The 23,475-nt window shown below is 44.8% G+C and overlaps 1 protein-coding gene across 2 annotated transcripts; it reads right to left on the reverse strand.

The window, feature by feature from the left end:
• Window positions 1–554: 554 nt before the first annotated feature.
• IDI1 (isopentenyl-diphosphate delta isomerase 1) lies at window positions 555–21,554 on the reverse strand. Of its 2 annotated transcripts, none has more exons than XM_038755949.1 (5): window positions 21,404–21,554; window positions 4,354–4,526; window positions 3,567–3,659; window positions 2,346–2,476; window positions 555–1,872 (listed from the first exon to the last, which is right to left on the reverse strand). In XM_038755949.1, the coding sequence occupies exons 2-5, from the start codon at window positions 4,493–4,495 to the stop codon at window positions 1,555–1,557; spliced, it is 684 nt and encodes a 227-aa protein (XP_038611877.1). In that variant the 5' UTR covers window positions 4,496–4,526; window positions 21,404–21,554; the 3' UTR covers window positions 555–1,554. The 2 variants fall into 2 exon arrangements, with proteins under 2 accessions (XP_038611877.1, XP_038611876.1); XM_038755948.1 differs by lacking the exon at window positions 21,404–21,554 and adding an exon at window positions 5,909–5,927.
• Between the last annotated feature and the right edge of the window lie 1,921 nt (window positions 21,555–23,475).

Here is a 23,475-nt window from a genome sequence, read left to right on the forward strand (position 1 = left end):
TTCCTCACCCTGCACCTTCAGGGATGGCTACCAGCACTTAGAACGGTGCTTGGCACGTAGGAAGCACTTACTACCATCATCATCGTGATTGCAATCACTAACGGCCTGCCGGAAAAGCAAAAGCGCCCAGTAAATTTCACCGATTATGGCAAGGGAGCCGGATTTGATCATGGTTATGTTTTTAACAGTACAGGATGAAGAAATCTGGTGGGAGGCTTTTACAGGGTAACCCCCTCTTGCCTGTCCTTTCAAAATACTTTGTAACATTTTGTGGGCAGTGTTCCTGAAGTATTCACATTCATTTATTAAAATGTGAGGGTATGATTGAAATCCGCTTTTTCTCACAACTCTGTGGAAAATTGTCTAAAATGGACTTAGTTAACTAGGTTTGCCTTTTATCCACTTACTGTGTGCACAGCACTGTAATTAAGGCACTGGAAAGTACAATTCAGCAACAAAGACAATCCCTGATCTATGAGCTATATATTTATACACACACACACACACACACACACACACACGCATTGCAGATTGAACAAAATAGCCATTTATGGAAGGGATGTAGTATTTTTATTTTTTTTATTCACCATGCAAATCCTGCCGTACTTATGAGTGCATAAAAATGTGAGTTGACAATATTAGGAACTACATATCAGTACATTTTGGGTTAATTGTTTTCAATCAAGAGTCCCATCTTAGTTTTGATGATTGCCTAAGTAGTTTCCCTATCATCTTTTGTTAACCCATCTTAAGTAATTAAGATACTAAGAGGAAAATAGGTTGGATTTTTTTTTTGGCTTCCAATACCATGGTTTACCTGGGTATTTGACAAAAGATTTTTTTTATGGTATTTGTTTAGCATGTTATTGGGTATTCTTGGTACTGATAATTGAGGCTCACAGGAATTTCCTGGGTAATTGGCCTAATAGAGCTAATCTAACATCCCATTCACAGGGTATCAGAAATCTTGTCTGACAAAGTGCAAGAGAAAAAAAAATTCACTATTACACTGAGTGGTATTTATTAACCTTATCAAGCTTTCTTAAATGAGATGACTTTTCTATTTATACTCAATTCTATACATCCCTACTGAAGTCCAACTCCTTGTAGATCTAGTTTTACCAAATTGTACTTAAAGGGGCCACTTATTTTGGAAAACCATGCAGGAGCTATTTTGTAACAGTGTTCACCTGAAGGAAAATACAATTTTCCCAAAAAGAGTACCATGAATTTTTATACCTCAAAAGGGAAAACTACTAATTACATTATAAAAGTTTACAGACTCAAAACCCCAGAAAGATACAGTAAGCCCTGGGGATAGCTAAAGAAACTAAAAGGCTTTTTTTTTAAAAGAAAGAGGATCAACTTAGACACAGCTTGCATAGCTGCGTATTCATACAAATCATCTACAGTTATTTACAGTTGATTAGCAGGGGTCATTTACAAAGAATCCAGTAGTGCAATATTAGCGATGATTCGCCTAAGAAACCGATGACAGAAGATCTTTTTGCACATACAATCACTTCTCCCAGCTTTCTGGTCATGCCCCTATTTTTACATTCTATATATTTTCTCATGTTCAACAAATGAATTCAGATGACTCAAGTTATCCCACCACTTGAAGAGAAAACTCTCAGCGATGATTTTGAACCACGGAGTAATCTTGATTTCACCATCGGCAGATTTTTTCAGGAGTTCTTTTAGTTCGTCCTTTGTCACGTAGCAGTGGGTCTTGATCTCATTGGGGTCTGGATCAACAGTTACGTTCTTCTTCACAAACAGGATGTAATCTATTTCATGTTCTCCCCAAACTCCATCGGATTGAGCCTTGTAGTGGATTCGTGTTAGATAGGAAATTTCTTCTGGAGGAACCTGTGACGCAATTAAGGAAAGAGCTTGCACTTTCTACGTGATAAGATGCACGCGAAGTGAAAGTCTTAGATCCTGACATTTAAAAAATTTCAGAAAATTTATTTTCCTTGAAATGCCCACTCATGTCCCTTAAGAATACTTTAGGTTCTCAAATTTATCCAACTGAATTCCGAGATCCGTACGTTTTCCGTCTGATAGTCACTGAACACAGACCACATCAATCTAAATATCTTGTTTTCATTCACAGTTAGTTTGCTTAGCCCCCGCAATAATTGCTCAAATCATTTCAGTGCATATTAAATTGACCTCCTATACCACGAAGCCGGAATAAATGCATTCGTTTAAACGTTAGCAGAGCCGGACTCGAAGTAAATGTTGAAATCTGGCCACAAACCCTTGTAGTTGGGTGCCTGAAGGGGTCTTACAACTGGTTGTAAGATTGATAAGATTGATCAATACGATTGATTGATTACCTGTTCCATGGGAATTCCTAATTCGGCCTTTAAACGCCTCTGAGCTGCTCGTCTTACACCAATGGCATTATTTTCCTCCAGTTCCAATGGATTGCTCAATGGATGACTGCAACAAGTGTTGGTAAAGCAACCTGTAAAGAATTGATACGGAGTAAGTTTCATCCCAGTAAGACTTAGGAAGGAGTCTCCCCTTGGGAAGGACGAACGAGATTCAGTCCCATGGCGTCAGGGCCGAGGAGGACCCGCACGCAGCCACTCACTTGTCTCTCTTGGACATGGAGTGAGATAAAAGGCGGCGGGCAAGGCTGGAGCACATTTGCCAAGTACTGTACCCTAGCTAGAAACTAAACTAAAGGTGCCTAGATGGTAGGAATGTCAAGGCCAAGGATCCAGTATGGCCCAGTGGATACAGCACAAGCCCGGAAATTGGAAAGAATTGGAAGGAATTGGGTTCTGTTCCTGTCACTTGCCTGTTGTGTGAACTTGGTCGTGTCACTTTACTTCTCTGTGCCCCAGACACATCTATAAATTGGGGATTAAGACTGGGCACCCCAGGCGGGACAGGGACTGTGTCCAAACTGATTAGCTTATATCTATTCCAGCGTTTAATGCAGTGCCTGGCAATAGTGAGTGCGTAATAAAACCACCCCCGACCCCAAAACCCACCCAAAAAACACTGCCACTTAATCCTGAACATAATAATAATAATAATGATGGCATTTGTTAAGTGCTTACTATGTGCCAAGCACTGTTCTAAGCACTAGGGGGGTACAAGGTAATGAGGTTGTCCCACATGAGGCTCACACTTTTACACGAGGTAACCGAGGCCCAGAGAAATTAAGTGACTTGCCCAAAGTCACACAGCTGACAAGTGGCGGAGCCGGAATTAGAACCCATGACCTCTGACTCCCAAGCCCAGGCTCTTCTCACTGAGCCAAGCTGCTTCTAACATGAGCTTTTCCTATGTAATATAACTATATTGCTGTGAGGAAATGAGGGGCTTCTGTCGAACAATGTTGGGCTGGAGGGGGCCGCCGGTTTTTCTGAAACCATAGGCTTGTGCGTATGCCACGCGACGTCACTCCTCGTGAGCACACCAGCTTCGGTTTCCCTTAAAACGAATTCGGTGAGGTGTTCTCTCACTGGGTGCTCTACTAGACCCAAACCACGACATCTGTTTTGGACAACTTTCACTTAAGTCTATTAAATTAGTGCACTTACCTGGGAAAGTGATTTTAGCATCTGATCGCTGTTGAAGGAGTAATTTGTTTTCTGTGTTGAACAAGAAGACGCTGAATGCTCGGTGCAACAGTCCTGACAACAAAGATGTAAGCGTTTATTTTTAGAACGGCATTTCTAAATTCTACTTACTCCTTTCCCCCTTCACACCCAGAAGACCACGCTGCTCACCCCATCTTCAAAACACTTCTGAAATCATCTTCTCCAGGAGACCTTCCCTGTTACCTCTTGATAGTAAGCTCTTTGTTGGCAGGGAACATGTCTTCCCACTCAGTTGTACTGTATTCTTCCAAGCGGGTAGTACAGCGCATCGGCACATAGAAAGCGCTCAATAAACACTGATTGACTGATTAATCCACTCCATTTCCCCTCTATCGCCACTGCAGCACTTCTGCATCCCACCCAAGCAATTGGGTGCTCACATCCTTTATATACAGATTCCTCGCATACAGATCTTTCTCACTTACTGCCTCTGTAATTTATTTTAGTGTCTAAAACAGACTCCTTACAGTCTAGGGAGAGTGAGGTCAGAAATCATGACTATTAACTCCACTGTTGTACCCCACGTGCACGTTGTAAGCACTTAATAGATACTGTTTATTGCCTGACAAAACAAAATTTAAATGAGTGGATAACTAAAGATCACTCAACTTTAGACTGTTCCCAACATCAGCTGTGAAATAAAGATTAAGTGAAGCATATGTATATAGTTTTCTTAGCCGATTTAAAATATATGAACATTTTTTTTCAAATGGTCCCCAAACTGTACCTTTATCAATATTTTCATTCAGATGGCAGTTCTTCTTTGTTTCAGAACCAATCCTGTTATCATTTTCATCTATAAGAATGCACATCTCGGCCAAAAGTTGCACTTGCTGCTCATCGAGGTTATCCGTGTTTATTTCCGGCATCGTTGCAGTATGTCTGATCTGACCTAAAATACTGATTTTTTTTTTTTTTTAAAAAAAGCGTTACTCATATTGCTGCAAATATAACTAGGGAGAGGTGCCAATTGAGTTTAGCTACTGAAATTTATAGAAATGCCGTGACGCAAATGTCCAGCTGATTGGAGTGCGGAGTGGGAATTCTTAGATTTCACAAGTAAACCACCCATGGTTCTCAAGCTATATCTGATTCTTCTTGATACCAGATGTGGCCTGGGAGAAAAATTGTCCATTAAGTGGGGGCTTGGCGGGTGGGGGGGTGGCTGGGTGTCTCCTTTCCTTGGAGACAGTTACTGGACTGTAAAAATAGTAAAATCTACCACTGTGAATGAGGCTTCTGGCAACTTTATACCTGGGGACCCCATCATTCTCTGGGCAAATCATTAACTTCGCTATGCCTTAGTTACCTCATCTGTAAAATGGGGACTAAGACTGTGAGCCCTATGTGATACAGGGGTAGCGTCTAACCCGATCAGTTTGCATCTACTCCAGCGCTTACTACAGTGCCTGGCACAATGCACGTGCTTAATACCATATTTTTTTTTTTAATGTGGGTTTCAGTGGCCACAACTACCTAGTTTCGCACAACTACCTAGTTACTTGTGAAATCTAAGTTTCGCAGGCCAAACTGTAAGCTACTCGGGGAAGGAACGTGTCTACCAAATCTGTTAGAGAAGCAGCGTGGCTCAGTGGAAAAGAGTCAGAGGTCATGGGTTCAAACCCCGGCTCCGCCAATTGTCAGCTGTGTGACTCTGGGCAAGTCACTTCTCTGTGCCTCAGATACCTCATCTGTAAAATGGGGACTAAGACTGTGAGCCCCAAGTGGGACAACCTGATCACCTTGTAACCTCCCCAGCGCTTAGAACAGTGCTTTGCACATAGTAAGCGCTTACTAAATGCCATTATTATTATTTATTATTATTATTATCTGCTACACTATACTCTTTCAAACCCTTAGTACAGCGAGCTCAATAAATACCACTGATGGATTGATTAAAATAGGGCATCTTGAGACTCTGATAAAAGCCTTGTGATCCCTTACCAACTACTCTATAAAATGGAAATTTGGGTCATTCAAGGGAGTTTAACAATGTTTCCATTGGAGTATGCAGCATCCCTTCTCTTGGGGTTTGCATAAGGCCTCTGTCAATCAGAGCTGACTAAACAAGCAGCTTCTGTCTATCACTGAGCTTCCTCTCCCACCCATTTAGCTCCTCAGAAGTACAATGCAGGAATTTCCCCTGGAGATCGGCCGTTTGGGGACTGTGAGAAGTTTGCAGTTCTGCTAAAGTGATCTTCCCTAACGAAAGAATAGTCCTTTGAATGCTGTAGACAGCCACAGCTCAAAGCTACATGGGCTGCCGAGCAGATTTTCTTCACCTTCTGTAGGATTTTGCGGAAGTCTCCTGCTGGACGGAAGTCTCCTGCTGGACGGCTGATTTGGCTAGCTTGAACTCTTGATTAACCCCTCCCGGCATGCTGAATGTCAAAGCTTTTACTGTCCCATTATTTTAGAGCTCTCAAGGGCTTGAGTCTGAAGGGAAAAATAAAGGATAATTTTTGAGGGTCGTGACCTCAAATCACTGAACTGCGCACGATCAAAAATGCTGGAGTGGAGGCTGAGGGCTCTGAGCACCGAGCCCCGGCAACGCGATAATCTGCCGGGACAAAGAAGGGAAAACATTCCTGCTCACTCACCGTTAAGTGCGAAGTGCTACCGACATTACAGGTCGTTCTTTAAAAGCTGAGGAGCAAATATGCTCTAAAAAATATGGCATCATCAACCGTATTTATTGAGCGCTTACTGTGTGCACAGCACCGTACTAAGCGCTTGGGAAGTACAAATTGGCAACATATAGAGACAGTCCCTACCCAACAGTGGGCTCACAGTCTAAAAGGGGGAGACAGAGAACAAAACCAAACATACTAACAAAATAAAATAAATAGGATAGATATGTACAAGTAAAATAAATAGAGTAATAAATATGTCAGATCAGCAACAGGAAGGATGGGGGAGGGCATGTGTGGGGGTTACCACCTTACCTCCTTCCCCTCCCCACAGCACTTGTATATGTACGTATTTATTACTCTATTTTATTTGTACATATTTATTCTAATTATTTTATTTCGTTAATATGTTTTGTTTTGTTCTCTGTTTCCCCCTTCTAGACTGTGAGCCCGCTGTAGGGACCGTCTCTATATGATGCCAACTTGGACTTCCCATACATATATGCATATATACCTGTATATATGTATATATGTTTGTACATACTTATTACTCTATTTATTTATTTATTTTACTTGTACATATCTATTCTATTTATTTTATTTTGTTAGTACGTTTGGTTTTGTTCTCTGTCTCCCCCTTTTAGACTGTGAGCCCACTGTTGGGTAGGGACTGTCTCTATATGTTGCCAACTTGGGCTTCCCAAGCGCTTAGTACAGTGCTCTGCACACAGTAAGCGCTCAATAAATACGATTGATTGATTCTAATCCCGGCTCCACCCTGCTCTTCCCAGCCATCTCGACTACATTTCTCAACAGCCAGAGGTTGGAAGAAATGCTGGTTGACCTGGATTTGTGGCTCCCGCCTCCATCCCTACCTAACCGCTACAAGTTGCACTCAAGATCAGCAACAGGAAGGATGGTGGAGGGCATGTGTGGGGGTTACCACCTTACCTCCTTCCTCTCCTCACAGCACCTGTATATGTATGTATGAATTTATTACTCTATTTTATTTGTACATATCTATTCTATTTATTTTATTTTGTTACTATGTTTGGTTTTGTTCTCTGTCTCCCCCTTCTAGACTGTGAGCCCGCTGTTGGGTAGGGACTGTCTCTATATGTTGCCAACTTGTACTTCCCATACATATATACATATATACCTGGATATATGTATATATGTTTGTGCATATTTATTACTCTATTTATTTATCTTACTTGTACATATCTATTCTATTTATTTTATTTTGTTACTATGTTTGGTTTTGTTCTGTCTCCCCCTTCTAGACTGTGAGCCCGCTGTTGGGTAGGGACCGTCTCTATGTTGCCAACTTGTACTTCCCATACATATATACCTCTATATATGTATATATGTTTGTACATATTTATTACTCTATTTATTTATTTATCTTGTACATATCTATTCTATTTATTTTATTTTGTTACTATGTTTGGTTTTGTTCTCTGTCTCCCCCTTCTAGACTGTGAGCCCGCTGTTGGGTAGGGACCGTCTCTATATGTTGCCAACTTGTACTTCCCATACATATATACCTCTATATATGTATATATGTTTGTACATATTTATTACTCTATTTATTTATCTTACATGTACATATCTATTCTATTTATTTTATTTTGTTACTATGTTTGGTTTTGTTCTCTGTCTCCCCCTTCTAGACTGTGAGCCCGCTGTTGGGTAGGGACCATCTCTATATGTTGCCAACTTGTACTTCCCATACATATATAGTTATATACCTCTATATATGTATATATGTTTGTACATATTTATTACTCTATTTATTTATTTATCTTACTTGTACATATCTATTCTATTTATTTTATTTTGTTAGTATGTTTGGTTTTGTTCTCTGTCTCCCCCTTCTAGACTGTGGACTGTGAGCCCGCTGTTGGGTAGGGACCGTCTCTATGTTGCCAACTTGTACTTCCCATACATATATACCTGGATATATGTATATATGTTTGTACATATTTATTACTCTATTTATTTATTTATCTTACTTGTACATATCTATCCTATTTATTTTATTTTGTTACTATGTTTGGTTTTGTTCTCTGTCTCCCCCTTCTAGACTGTGAGCCCACTGTTGGGTAGGGACCATCTCCATATGTTGCCAACTTGTACTTCCCATACATATACACATATACACCTGTATATATGTATATATGTTTGTACATATTTATTACTCTATTTATTTACTTATTTATCTTACCTGTACACATCTATTCTATTTATTTTATTTTGTTAATATGTTTGGTTTTGTTCTGTCTCCCCCTTCTAGACTGTGAGCCCGCTGTTGGGTAGGGACCGTCTCTATATGTTGCCAACTTGTACTTCCCATATATATATACACCTGTATATATGTTTGTACATATTACTCTACTTATTTATCTTACTTGTACATATCTATTCTATTTTATTTTGTTAGTATGTTTGGTTTTGTTGTCTGTCTCCCCCTTCTAGACTGTGAGCCCGCTGTTGGGTAGGGACTGTCTCTATGTGTTGCCGACTTGTACTTCCCAAGCGCTTAGTCCAGTGCTCTGCACCCAGTAAGCGCTCAATAAATACGATTGATTCCCAAGTGCTCTGCACACAGTAAGCGCTCAATAAATACGATTGAATGAATGAATGAATGGGGTGTTAAAATAGTGCTAAAGAGCAGCCATCTAGAGCAATTGGATCCCAGATGTCCCTTTGTATACTTTTTACCCATCACAAAATGTAATGCAATGGCACCATAAGGAACCTTTTGAGAAAGCCCAGAGATGTTAGTGCATTTCTCCAGGGGGAACCAGGGGATTCTTCCCCCCAGGACCCCTCAAACCATGAACTTTTAAAAGGTTCACGGGAGGGGAAGCTTTTACCCTCTTCTCCCTCCACTGAGCCTCAGGGCTTGGAAACAGCCTCCGTGTTCACAGGTCGAGGGCATAAAACAAAAAACATTGGAGAAAATGGCATCCAGTAGGGAAATGGCCAAAAAGCAGCAAGCAAACATTCATTCAATCGTATTTATTGAGCGCTTACTGTGTGCAGAGCACTGGACTAAGCGCTTGGGAAGTACAAGTTGGCAACATAACCAACAGACAGCACCAACTAATTTAAAAAAAAATAAAGAAACCTTAAGCAGCATGGCTGAGTGGAAAGAACACAGGCCTGGGAGACTTGGGTTTTAACATTCCACAGTTTGGTCGTCTTGTACATGTTTACTATTCTATTTATTTTATTTTGTTAATATGTTTTGTTGTCTGTCTCCTTCTAGCTATTTTACTTGTACATATTTACTATTTTATTTATTTTATTTTGTTAATGTGTTTTGTTTTGTTGTCTGTCTCCCCCTTCTAGCCTGTGAGCCCGCTGTTGGGTAGGGACCATCTCTATATATTGCCAACTTGTACTTCCCAAGCGCTTAGTACAGTGCTCTGCACACAGTAAGCGCTCAGTAAATACGACTGAATGAATGAATGAATATCGTACCTGCCAACTTGCCTTCTGGGTGACCTTGGGCAAGTCACTTATCTCCCCCTCTTAGACCGTGAGCCCACTGTTGGGTAGGGACTGTCTCTATATGTTGCCAACTTGTACTTCCCAAGCGCTTAGTACAGTACTCAGCACAAAGTAAGCGCTCAATAAATACGATTGATTGATTAACACCTCTGTGCCTCGGTTTCCTCATTTGTAAAACAGGGATTCAAGACCAGTGCTCTTTCCGTCTAAGAATGTAAGCCCCAAATGTGGCACAGGTGTCGGACTGATTAACTTGGATCTAGCCCAACACTTGACATATAATAAGTATTTAGGAGATAGCACACTTTTATTATTATTATTATTATTATTATTACTATTATTATTATTACTGACTAAAAATAACTTCTGGAGCCATCAAAAAGCCAGATTTATACCTCGGACTCGTGTAGGACATTTTGGAAGGTGAAGTTCAGCTCTCTGCACCCATTAAGCGCTCCTTAGGGACCAACTTTTAGACGGTGAGCCCACTGTTGGGTAGGGACTGCCTCTATATGTTGCCAACTTGTACTTCCCACGCGCTTAGTACAGTGCTCTGCACACAGTAAGCGCTCAATAAATACGATTGATGATGATGATCGACTGAGGAGGAGTTGGGAGAGATTGCAAATCGCATGAGTCAAGCCACCTCCGACCTAGTGGCTACAGCCTGGGAGTCAGAAGGACCTGGGTTCTAATCCCGTTTCCTCCGCTTTGCTGTGTGACCTCGGGCAAGTCACTTAACCTCTCTGTGCCTCAGTTACCTCGTCTGTAAAATGGGGATGACGGCTGTGAGTCCCACCTGATTACCTTGTAAGCTCTTAAAACAGTGCTTGGCACATAGTAAACGCTTAATACCATTCATTCATTCATTCAATTGTACTTATTGAGCGCTTACGGTGTGCAGAGCACTGTACTAAGCGCTTGGGAAGTACAAGTTGGCAACATATAGAGACGGTCCCTACCCAACAGCGGGCGCATCATCATCTGAAAAATGGGGATTAGGACCCTGAGCCCCATGTGGCTCATGGATCGATTATGTTGTATCTATCCCAGCGCTTAGTACAGTCCCTGGCACGTAATAAGCGCTCCACAAACATCATAAAATAGGGAACCTGCAGCCCCAAGGTGGTGGTGGAGACCCCGGCGGGAATGGCATGCTCAACCCAGCGTGGCTCAGTGGAAAGAGCCCGGGCTTTGGAGTCAGAGGTCAAGGGTTCAAATCCCGGCTCCGCCACTTGTCAGCTGTGTGACTTTGGGCAAGTCACTTCACTTCTCTGGGCCTCAGTTCCCTCATCTGTAAAATGAGGATTAAGACTGTGAGCCTCCCGTGGGACAACCTGATCACCTTGTAACCTCCCCAGTGCTTAGAACAGTGCTTTGCACATAGTAAGCGCTTAATAAATGCCATTATGCATTCATTCATTCATTCAAGGAGGGAGGGGGCGGAGGGGATGGGGAGGAGGAGAGGAAAAAGGGGGCTCAGAGTGGGAAGGCCTCCTGGAGGAGGTGAGCTCTCAGTAGGGCTTTGAAGGGAGGAAGAGAGCTAGCTTACCGGATAATAACAATAATAATGGCATTTGTTAAGCGCTTACTATGTGCCAAGCACTGTTCTAAGCGCTGGGGGGATACAAGGTGATCAGGTTGTCCCACGTGGGGCTCACAGCCTTAATCCCCATTTTACAGATGAGGGAACTGAGGCTCAGAGAAGTTAAGTGACTTGCCCAAGGTCACACAACAGACATGTGGCGGAGTCGGGATTCGAACCCGTGACCTCTGACTCCAAAGCCCGGGCTCTTTCCACTGAGCCACGCTGCTTCTGATCAGGGTGTCCCCCGGGGGGCTCACAGTCTTAATCCCCATTTTCCAGTTGAGGGAACTGAGGCTCAGAGAAGTTAAGTGACTTGCCCAAGGTCACCCAGCAGACATGTGGCGGAGCTGGGATTCGAACCCATGACCTCTGACTCCAACGCCCGGGCTCTTTCCACTGAACCACGCTGCTTCTGATCAGGGTGTCCCACGGGGGGCTCACAGTCTTAATCCCCATTTTCCAGAGGAGGTAACTGAGGCATAAAGAAGTGAAATGACTAGCCCAAAGTCACACAGCTGACAATTGGCGGGGCCGGGATTTGAACCCATGACCTCTGACTCCAAAGCCCGGGCTCTTTCCACTGAGCCACGCTGCTTCTCTCCCAAGCGCTTAGTACAGTGTTCTGCACACAGTGAGCGCTCGATACGATTGAAAGAATGAACGAAAGTACTCTCCCAAGCGCCTAGTACAGTGCTCTACAGTCAGCGCTCAGTAAATACGACTGACTGAATGAATGAAAGTACTCTCCCAAGCGCTTAGTATAGTGTTCTGCACACAGTCAGCGCTCAGTAAGTACGATTGAATGAATGAAAGTAGTCTCCCAAGCGCTTAGTACAGTGCTCTGCGCAGTCAGCGCTCAATACGATTGAATGAAAGTGCTCTCCCAGGCGCTTAGTCCAGTGCTCTGCGCGCAGTCAGCGCTCAATAAACGCGAATGAATGAATGGATGAAAGTAGTCTCCCAAGCGCTTAGTATAGTGCTCTGCACACAGTCCGCGCTCAATACGACAAGGACTGACTGAATGAAAGTAGTCTCCCAAGCGCTTAGTATAGTGTTCTGCAGTCAGCGCTCAATAAATACGATTGAATGAATGACTGAATGAAAGTAGTCTCCCAAGCGCTTAGTACAGTGCTCTGCACACAGTCAGCGCTCAATACGATTGAATGAAAGTAGTCTCTCAAGTGCCTAGTACAGTGCTCTGCAGTCAGTGCTCAATACGACTGAATGAATGAAAGTACTCGCCCAAGCGCTTAGTACAGTGCTCTGCACAGTCAGCGCTCAATACGATTGAATGAATGAATGAATGAAAGTCCTCTCCCAAGCGCCTAGTACAGTGCTCTGCACAGTCAGCGCTCAATACGATTGAATGAATGAATGAAAGTCCTCTCCCAAGCGCCTAGTACAGTGCTCTGCACAGTCAGCGCTCAATAAATATGCTCGAATGAATGAAAGTACTCGCCCAAGCGCTTAGTACAGTGCTCTGCAGTCAGCGCTCAATACGACTGAATGAATGAATGAATGAAAGTAGTCTCCCAAGCGCTTAGTACAGTGCTCTGCGCAGTCAGCGCTCAATACGATTGAATGAAAGTGCTCTCCCAAGCGCTTAGTCCAGCGCTCTGCGCACAGTCGGCGCTCAATAAATGCGACTGAATGAATGGATGAAAGTAGTCTCCCAAGCGCTTAGTACAGTGCTCTGCACCCAGTCAGCGCTCAATACGACTGAATGACTGAAAGTGCTCTCCCAAGCGCTTAGTGCAGTGCTCTGCGCAGTCAGCGCTCAATACGATTGAATGAAAGTGCTCTCCCAAGCGCTTAGTCCAGTGCTCTGCGCACAGTCGGCGCTCAATAAATGCGATTGAATGAATGGATGGATGAAAGTCGTCTCCCAAGCGCTTAGTACAGTGCTCTGCACACAGTCAGCGCTCAATACGATTGAATGAAAGTGCTCTCCCAAGCGCTTAGTGCAGTGCTCTGCGCACAGTCGGCGCTCAATAAATGCGATTGAATGAATGAATGGATGGATGAAAGTAGTCTCCCAAGCGCTTAGTACAGTTCTCTGCACACAGTCAGCGCTCAATACGATTGAATGAAAGTGCTCTCCCAAGCGCTTAGTGCAGTGCTCTGCGCACAGTCGGCGCTCAATAAATGCGATTGAATGAATGAATGGATGGATGGAAGTAGTCTCCCAAGCGCTTAGTACAGTTCACCCCAAGCGCTTAGTACAGTTCTCTGCACACAGTCAGCGCTCAATACAATGAATGACTGAAAGTACTCTCCCAAGCGCTTAGTATAGTGTTCTGCAGTCAGCGCTCAATAAATACGATTGAATGAATGACTGAATGAAAGTACTCTCCCAAGCGCTCAGTACAGTGCTCTGCACAGTCAGCGCTCAATACGACTAAACGAATGAAAGTGCTCTCCCAAGCGCTTAGTGCAGTGCTCTGCGCACAGTCTGCGCTCAATAAATGCGATTGAATGAATGAATGGATGAAAGTGCTCTCCCAAGCGCTTAGTCCAGTGCTCTGCGCACAGTCGGCGCTCAATAAATGCGGTTGAATGAATGGATGGATGAAAGTAGTCTTCCAAGCGCTTAGTCCAGTGCTCTGCGCACAGTCAGCGCTCAATACGACTGAATGAATGAAAGTGCTCTCCCAAGCGCTTAGTATAGTGTTCTGCGCAGTCAGCGCTCAATAAATACGATTGAATGACTGAGTGAGAGTAGTCTCCCAAGCGCTTAGTATAGTGTTCTGCAGTCAGCGCTCAATACGATTGAATGACTGACTGAAAGTACTCAGCCAAGCGCTTAGTACAGTGCTCTGCAGTCAGCGCTCAATAAATACAATGAATGACTGAATGAAAGTAGTCTCCCAGGCGCTTAGTGCAGTGCTCTGCGCAGTCAGCGCTCAATACGATTGAATGAAAATGCTCTCCCAAGCGCTTAGTGCAGTGCTCTGCGCACAGTCGGCGCTCAATAAATGCGATTGAATGAAGGGATGAGAGTAGTCTCCCAAGCGCTTAGTACAGTGCTCTGCACAGTCAGCGCTCAATACGACTGAATGAATGAAAGTGCTCTCCCAAGCGCTTAGTGCAGTGCTCTGCGCGCAGTCGGCGCTCAATAAATGCGATTGAATGAATGAATGAATGGATGAAAGCAGTCTCTCAAGCGCTCAGTAGAGCGCTCTGCACACAGTCAGCGCTCAGTAAATACGATTGAATGAATGACTGAATGAAAGTACACTCCCAAGCGCTTAGTCCAGTGCTCTGCACACAGTCAGCGCTCAATAAATACGATTGAATGACTGAATGAAAGTAGTCTCCCAAGTGCTTACTACAGTGCTCTGCACACTCACCGCTCAATAAATACGATTGAATGACTGACTGAAAGTCCTCTCCCAAGCGCTTAGTACAGTGCTCTGCAGTCAGCGCTCAATAAATACGATTGAATGAATGAATGAAAGTAATCTCCCAAACGCTTAGTACAGTGCTCTGCACACAGTCAGCGCTCAGTAAATACGACTGAATGAATGAAAGTAGTCTCCCAAGCGCTTAGTATAGTGCTCTGCACACAGTCAGCGCTCAATACGATTGAATGAATGAATGAAAGTAGTCTCGAAAGCGCTTAGTACAGTGCTCTGCACCCAGTCAGCGCTCAATACGACTGAATGAATGCAAGTAGTCTCCCAAGCGCTTAGTGCAGTGCTCTGCGCCGTCAGCGCTCAATACGATTGAATGAATGAATGAAAGTGCTCTCCCAAGCGCCCAGTACAGTGCTCTGCACACAGTCAGCGCTCAATACGACTGAATGAATGAAAGTCCTCTCCCAAGCGCTTAGTACAGTGCTCTGCGCAGTCAGCGCTCAGTAAATACGACTGAATGAATGAATGAAAGTAGTCTCCCAAGCGCTTAGTACAGTGCTCTGCACACAGTCAGCGCTCAATAAATACGATTGAATGAATGAATGCAAGTACTCTCCCAAGCGCTTAGTACAGTGCTCTGCACACAGTCAGCGCTCAATACGATTGACTGAATGAATGAAAGTAGTCTCCCAAGCGCTTAGTACAGTGCTCTGCACCCAGTCAGCGCTCAATAAATACGACTGAATGAACGAATGAAAGTAGTCTCCCAAGCGCCTAGTACAGTGTTCTGCACACAGTCAGCGCTCAGTAAGTACGATTGAATGAATGAATGAAAGCAGTCTCCCAAGCGCCTAGTACAGTGCTCTGCACAGTCAGCGCTCAGTAAATACGATCGAATGAATGAATGAAAGTAGTCTCCCAAGCGCTTAGTATAGTGCTCTGCACAGTCAGCGCTCAGTAAATACGACTGAATGAATGAATGAAAGTAGTCTCCCAAGCGCTTAGTACAGTGCTCTGCACAGTCAGCGCTCAGTAAATACGACTGAATGAATGAATGAAAGTAGTCTCCCAAGCGCTTAGTCCAGTGCTCTGCACCCAGTCAGCGCTCAGTAAATACGACTGAATGAATGAAAATGCTCTCCCAAGCGCTTAGTGCAGTGCTCTGCGCACAGTCAGCGCTCAATAAATGCGATTGAATGAATGGATGGATGAAAGTGGTCTCCCAAGCGCTTAGTATAGTGCTCTGCACACAGTCAGCGCTCAGTAAATACGATTGAATGAATGAATGAATGAAAGTACTCTCCCAAGCGCTTAGTATAGTGCTCTGCAGTCAGCGCTCAATAAATACGATTGAATGAATGACTGAGTGAAAGTACTCTCCCAAGCGCTTAGTATAGTGTTCTGCAGTCAGCGCTCAATAAATACGATTGAATGAATGACTGAATGAAAGTCCTCTCCCAAGCGCTTAGTAGTGCTCTGCACAGTCAGCGCTCAATAAATACGATTGAATGAATGAATGAAAGTACTCTCCCAAGCGCCTAGTACAGTGCTCTGCAGTCAGCGCTCAATACGATTGAATGAATGAATGAAAGTAGTCTCCCAAGCGCCTAGTACAGTGCTCTGCACAGTCAGCGCTCAGTACATACGACTGAATGAATGAAAGTACTCTCCCAAGCGCTTACTATAGTGTTCTGCACACAGTCAGCGCTCAGTAAATACGATTGAATGAATGGATGGATGAAAGTAGTCTCCCAAGCGCTTAGTACAGTGCTGTGCACACAGTCAGCGCTCAATACGACTGAATGAATGCAAGTGCTCTCCCAAGCGCTTAGTGCAGTGCTCTGCGCGCAGTCAGCGCTCAATAAATGCGATTGAATGAATGAATGAATGGATGAAAGCAGTCTCTCAAGCGCTCAGTATAGCGCTCTGCACACAGTCAGCGCTCAATAAATACGATTGAATGAATGACTGAATGAAACTACACTCCCAAACGCTTAGTCCAGTGCTCTGCACACAGTCAGCGCTCAATAAATACGATTGAATGACTGAATGAAAGTACTCTCCCAAGTGCTTACTACAGTGCTCTGCACACTCACCGCTCAATAAATACGATTGAATGAATGAATGAAAGTACTCTCCCAAGCGCTTAGTACAGTGCTCTGCACAGTCAGCGCTCAATAAATACGATTTAATGAATGAAAGTAGTCTCCCAAACGCTTAGTACAGTGCTCTGCACACAGTCAGCGCTCAATACGACTGAACGAATGAAAGTCCTCTCCCAAGCGCTTAGTATAGTGCTCTGCACACAGTCAGCGCTCAATACGATTGAATGAATGAATGAAAGTAGTCTCGAAAGCGCTTAGTACAGTGCTCTGCACCCAGTCAGCGCTCAATACGACTGAATGAATGCAAGTAGCCTCCCAAGCGCTTAGTGCAGTGCTCTGCGCAGTCAGCGCTCAATACGATTGAATGAATGAATGAAAGTAGTCTCCCAAGCGCCCAGTACAGTGCTCTGCACACAGTCAGCGCTCAATACGACTGAATGAATGAAAGTACTCTCCCAAGCGCTTAGTACAGTGCTCTGCGCAGTCAGCGCTCAGTAAATACGACTGAATGAATGAAAGTCGTCTCCCAAGCGCTTAGTACAGTGCTCTGCACACAGTCAGCGCTCAATAAATACGATTGAATGAATGAATGAATGCAAGTACTCTCCCAGGCTCTTAGTACAGTGCTCTGCACAGTCAGCGCTCAATACGATTGAATGAATGAATGAAAGTACTCTCCCAAGCGCTTAGTACAGTGCTCTGCACCCAGTCAGCGCTCAATAAATACGACTGAATGAACGAATGAAAGTAGTCTCCCAAGCGCCTAGTACAGTGTTCTGCACACAGTCAGCGCTCAGTAAGTACGATTGAATGAATGAATGAAAGTAGTCTCCCAAGCGCTTAGTATAGTGCTCTGCACAGTCAGCGCTCAGTAAGTACGGTTGAATGAACGAATGAAAGTACTCTCCCAAGCGCTTACTACAGTGCTCTGCACAGTCAGGCCCAATACGACTGAATGAATGAAAATGCTCTCCCAAGCGCTTAGTCCAGTGCTCTGCGCACAGTCAGCGCTCAATAACTGCGACTGAATGAATGGATGGATGAAAGTGGTCTCCCAAGCGCTTAGTATAGTGCTCTGCACACAGTCAGCGCTCAGTAAATACGATTGATTGAATGAATGACTGAAAGTACTCTCCCAAGCGCTTAGTACAGTGCTCTGCAGTCAGCGTTCAATAAATACGATTGAATGAATGACTGAATGAAAGTGCTCTCCCAAGCGCTTAGTCCAGTGCTCTGCGCACAGTCGGCGCTCAATAAACGCGATTGAATGAATGGATGGATGGATGAAAGTGGTCTCCCAAGCGCTTAGTACAGTGCTCTGCACCCAGTCAGCGCTCAATACGACTGAATGAATGCAAGTGCTCTCCCAAGCGCTTAGTGCAGTGCTCTGCGCGCAGTCGGCGCTCAATAAATGCGATTGAATGAATGAACGGATGAAAGTAATCTCCCAAGCGCTCAGTATAGCGCTCTGCACACAGTCAGCGCTCAATACAATGAATGACTGAAAGTCCTCTCCCAAGCGCTTAGTATAGTGTTCTGCACAGTCAGCGCTCAATAAATACGATTGAATGAATGACTGAATGAAAGTACTCTCCCAAGCGCTCAGGACAGTGCTCTGCAGTCAGCGCTCAATAAATACGATTGAATGAATGAATGAAAGTACTCTCCCAAGCGCCTAGTACAGTGCTCTGCAGTCAGCGCTCAATACGATTGAATGAATGCATGAAAGTACTCTCCCAAGCGCCTAGTACAGTGCTCTGCACCCAGTCAGCGCTCAATAAATACGACTGAATGAACGAATGAAAGTAGTCTCCCAAGCGCCTAGTACAGTGTTCTGCACACAGTCAGCGCTCAGTAAGTACGATTGAATGAATGAATGAAAGTAGTCTCCCAAGCGCTTAGTATAGTGCTCTGCACAGTCAGCGCTCAGTAAGTACGGTTGAATGAATGAATGAAAGTAGTCTCCCAAGCGCTTAGTACAGTGCTCTGCACAGTCAGCGCTCAGTAAATACGACTGAATGAACGAATGAAAGTAGTCTCCCAAGCGCTTAGTACAGTGCTCTGCACAGTCAGCGCTCAGTAAATACGACTGAATGAATGAAAATGCTCTCCCAAGCGCTTAGTCCAGTGCTCTGCGCACAGTCAGCGCTCAATAAATGCGATTGAATGAATGGATGGATGAAAGTGGTCTCCCAAGCGCTTAGTATAGTGCTCTGCACACAGTCAGCGCTCAGTAAATACGATTGAATGAATGAATGAATGAAAGTACCCTCCCAAGCGCTTAGTATAGTGCTCTGCAGTCAGCGCTCAATAAATACGATTGAATGAATGACTGAGTGAAAGTACTCTCCCAAGCGCTTAGTATAGTGTTCTGCAGTCAGCGCTCAATAAATACGATTGAATGAATGACTGAATGAAACTACTCTCCCAAGCGCTTAGTATAGTGCTCTGCACACAGTCAGCGCTCAATAAATACGATTGAATGAATGAATGAATGAATGCAAGTACTCTCCCAGGCTCTTAGTACAGTGGTCTGCACAGTCAGCGCTCAATACGATTGAATGAATGACTGAAAGTACTCTCCCAAGCGCTTAGTACAGTGCTCTGCAGTCAGCGCTCAATAAATACAATGAATGACTGACTGAAAGTGCTCTCCCAAGCGCTTAGTGCAGTGCTCTGCGCAGTCCGCGCTCAACACGATTGAATGGAAGTGCTCTCCCAAGCGCTTAGTCCAGTGCTCTGCGCACAGTCGGCGCTCAATAAATGCGACTGAATGAATGGATGGATGGATGAAAGTCGTCTTCCAAGCGCTTAGTATAGTGCTCTGCACACAGTCGGCGCTCAGTAAATACGATTGAATGAATGAATGAAACTACTCTCCCAAGCGCCTAGTACAGTGCTCTGCAGTCAGCGCTCAATACGACTGAATGAATGAAAGTGCTCTCCCAAGCGCTTAGTGCAGTGCTCTGCGCGTAGTCGGCGCTCAATACGATTGAATGAATGAATGAATGAATGAAAGTACTCTCCCAAGCGCCTAGTAAAGTGCTCTGCAGTCAGCGTTCAATAAATACGATTGAATGAATGAATGAAAGTACTCTCCCAAGCGCTTAGTACAGTGCTCTGCACACAGTCAGCGCTCAATACGATTGAATGAAAGTGCTCTCCCAAGCGCTTAGTCCAGTGCTCTGCGCACAGTCGGCGCTCAATAAATGCGATTGAATGGATGGATGAAAGTCTCCCAAGCGCTTAGTACAGTGCTGTGCACACAGTCAGCGCTCAATACGACTGAATGAATGCAAGTGCTCTCCCAAGCGCTTAGTGCAGTGCTCTGCGCGCAGTCGGCGCTCAATAAATGCGATTGAATGAATGAACGGATGAAAGTAATCTCCCAAGCGCTCAGTATAGCGCTCTGCACACAGTCAGCGCTCAATACAATGAATGACTGAAACCACTCTCCCAAGCGCTTAGTACAGTGCTCTGCACACAGTCAGCGCTCAATAAATACGATTGAATGAATGACTGAATGAAAGTACTCTCCCAAGCGCTCAGTACAGTGCTCTGCAGTCACTGCTCAATAAATACGATTGAATGAATGAATGAAAGTACTCTCCCAAGCGCCTAGTACAGTGCTCTGCAGTCAGCGCTCAATAAATACGATTGAATGAATGAATGAAAGTACTCTCCCAAGCGCCTAGTACAGTGCTCTGCAGTCAGCGCTCAATACGATTGAATGAATGAATGAAAGTACTCTCCCAAGCGCCTAGTACAGTGCTCTGCAGTCAGCGCTCAATACGATTGAATGAATGCATGAAAGTAGTCTCCCAAGCGCCAAGTACAGTGCTCTGCACCGTCAGCGCTCAATAAATACGACTGAATGAACGAATGAAAGTAGTCTCCCAAGCGCCTAGTACAGTGTTCTGCACACAGTCAGCGCTCAGTAAGTACGATTGAATGAATGAATGAAAGTAGTCTCCCAAGCGCTTAGTATAGTGCTCTGCACAGTCAGCGCTCAGTAAGTACGGTTGAATGAATGAATGAAAGTAGTCTCCCAAGCGCTTAGTACAGTGCTCTGCACAGTCAGCGCTCAGTAAATACGACTGAATGAATGAAAATGCTCTCCCAAGCGCTTAGTCCAGTGCTCTGCGCACAGTCGGCGCTCAATAAATGCGATTGAATGAATGGATGGATGGATGAAAGTGGTCTCCCAAGCGCTTAGTATAGCGCTCTGCACACAGTCAGCGCTCAGTAAATACGATTGATTGAATGAATGAATGAAAGTAGTCTCTCAAGCACTTAGTATAGTGTTCTGCAGTCAGCGCTCAATAAATACGATTGAATGAATGACTGAATGAAAGTACTCTTCCAAGCGCTTAGTACAGTGCTCTGCGCAGTCAGCGCTCAATACGATTGAATGCAAGTGCTCTCCCAAGCGCTTAGTGCAGTGCTCTGCGCGCAGTCGGCGCTCAATAAATGCGATTGAATGAATGAAAGGATGAAAGTCGTCTCTCAAGCGCTTAGTACAGTGCTGTGCACCCAGTTAGCGCTCAATACGTAGGACGAGGGGTCAAGTCCTCCTTACCCCAGCGAGGGGCGGCCGATGCCGCTGCTGCTGCTGCTGCCCCACCAGCTCCCGTTGCCAAGGCAACTGCTGCAGCTCCTCCTGCAACTGCTCCTGCAACCGCTGCAGCTGCAGCGACTGCAAGGGGGGCGTGGCCGCCGGAGGGCCCCGCCCCACGACGTCACCCGTGACGTCAGCCGCCACATCGCCCCGCGCACCAATCACGGCCCGCCCCGGCCTCACGCGCCCCGATCGCCCGATGGCCCCACGGCGGGGGCCGAGGCGCGCGCCCCCCCTCCCCCCCCCCCACTCGCCCCCCCGAACCGCTCGCCGCCGCCGCCAGCCAATGGCGTTCGCCGGCCCGGATGGGGACTGGCCAATCCGAGGCCGGAGCCTAAGAGAAGCCCATTAAAAAGAAAATGAACGAAAAGGCGCGTGCGCCGACGCGCGTGCCTCCTCCCGAGCCTGCGAGAAAAACATTAAAAAAAAAAAAGAGGCGCGTGCGCAGACCCTCGGTACTCGTGCGCAGACGCGCGTGCCTCCGCCGGAGCCTGCGAGAAAAACATTAAAAAAAAAAGAGGCGCGTGCGCAGACCCTCGAGGCCCGTGCGCGTGCGCGGACCTTCGAGGCTCGTGCGCGTGCGCGGACCATCGAGGCTCGTGCGCACACCCTCATGGCTCGCGCATGCGCGGACCCTCGGTGCTCGTGCTCGTGCGCGACCCTCGAGGCTCGCGCGTGCGCAGACCCTGGATGCTCGTGCGCATGCGCGTCCCCGCCTTTTTTCCTTCTAGGGTGAAAGCGGCCTCGTTTTCGGGCTCGCAGTTGGTGTCGTTAAGGCGGAAAACGTGTGGTAATAATAGTAATAATAATAATAATAATAATAATAATATTTGTTAAGCGCCTACTATGTGCAAAGCATTCATTCAGTCGTATTTATTGAGCGCTTACTGACTCACACTCAGCACTTGTCTGCTGTGTGACTTTGGGCAAGTCACTTAACTTCTCTGTGCCTGTTACCGAATAATAATAATAATAATAGTAATGGCATTTATTAACCAATTACTATGTGCAAAGCATTCATTCATTCAGTCGTATTTATTGAGCACCTACTGACACACGCAGCACTTGTCTGCTGTGTGACTTTGGGCAAGTCACTTAAATTCTCTGTGCCTGTTACCTCATAATAATAATAATAATAATAATAGCATTTATTAAGCGCTTACTATGTGCAAAGCATTCATTCATTCCGTCGTATTTATTGAGCACTTACTCATCACTTGTCTGCTGTGTGACTTTGGGCAAGTCACTTAACTTCTTTGTGCCTGTTACCTCATAATAATAATAATAATAATAATGGCATTTATCAGGCACTTACTATGTGCAAAGCATTCATTCAGTCAGTCATATTTATTGAGCGCTTACACTCAGCACTTGTCTGCTGTGTGACTTTGGGCAAGTCACTTAACTTCTCTGTGCCTGTTACCTAATAATAATAATAATGACATTTATTAACCAATTACTATGTGCAAAGCATTCATTCATTCAGTCGTATTTATTGAGCGCCTACTGACTCACACACAGCACTTGCCTGCTGTGTGACTTTGGGCAAGTCACTTAACTTCTCTGTGCCTGTTACCTCATAATAATAATAATGGCATTTATTAGGCGCTTACTATGTGCAAAGCATTCATTCATTCAGTCGTATTTATTGAGCGCCTACTGACTCACTCAGCACTTGTCTGCTGTGTGACTTTGGCAAGTCACTTAAATTCTCTGTGCCTGTTACCTCATAATAATAATAATAATAGCATTTATTAAGCGCTTACTATGTGCAAAGCATTCATTCATTCAGTCGTATTTATTGAGCACTTACTGACTCACTCAGCACTTGTCTGCTGTGTGACTTTGGGCAAGTCACTTAACTTCTCTGTGCGTGTTACCGCATAATAATAATAATAATAATAATAATGGCATTTATTAGGCACTTACTATGTGCAAAGCATTCATTCATTCAGTCGTATTTATTGAGCACTTACTGATTCACACTCAGCACTTGTCTGCTGTGTGACTTTGGGCAAGTTACTTAACTTCTC

The sequence above is a fragment of the Tachyglossus aculeatus genome, chromosome 13, assembly GCF_015852505.1.
Source record: "Tachyglossus aculeatus isolate mTacAcu1 chromosome 13, mTacAcu1.pri, whole genome shotgun sequence".
Classification (NCBI taxonomy): domain Eukaryota; kingdom Metazoa; phylum Chordata; class Mammalia; order Monotremata; family Tachyglossidae; genus Tachyglossus; species Tachyglossus aculeatus.

Bases quoted from the DNA above. Each gene is read 5' to 3' on its own strand.
- IDI1 (XM_038755949.1), bottom strand. From the start codon at position 4,495: ATGCCGGAAATAAACACGGATAACCTCGATGAGCAGCAAGTGCAACTT. The intron at 3,660-4,353 runs GTACAGTTTGGG...CTTTGTTGTCAG, and splicing joins GAATGAAAATATTGATAAAG to GACTGTTGCACCGAGCATTC. The intron at 1,873-2,345 runs GTAATCAATCAA...ATTGCGTCACAG, and splicing joins TAGGAATTCCCATGGAACAG to GTTCCTCCAGAAGAAATTTC.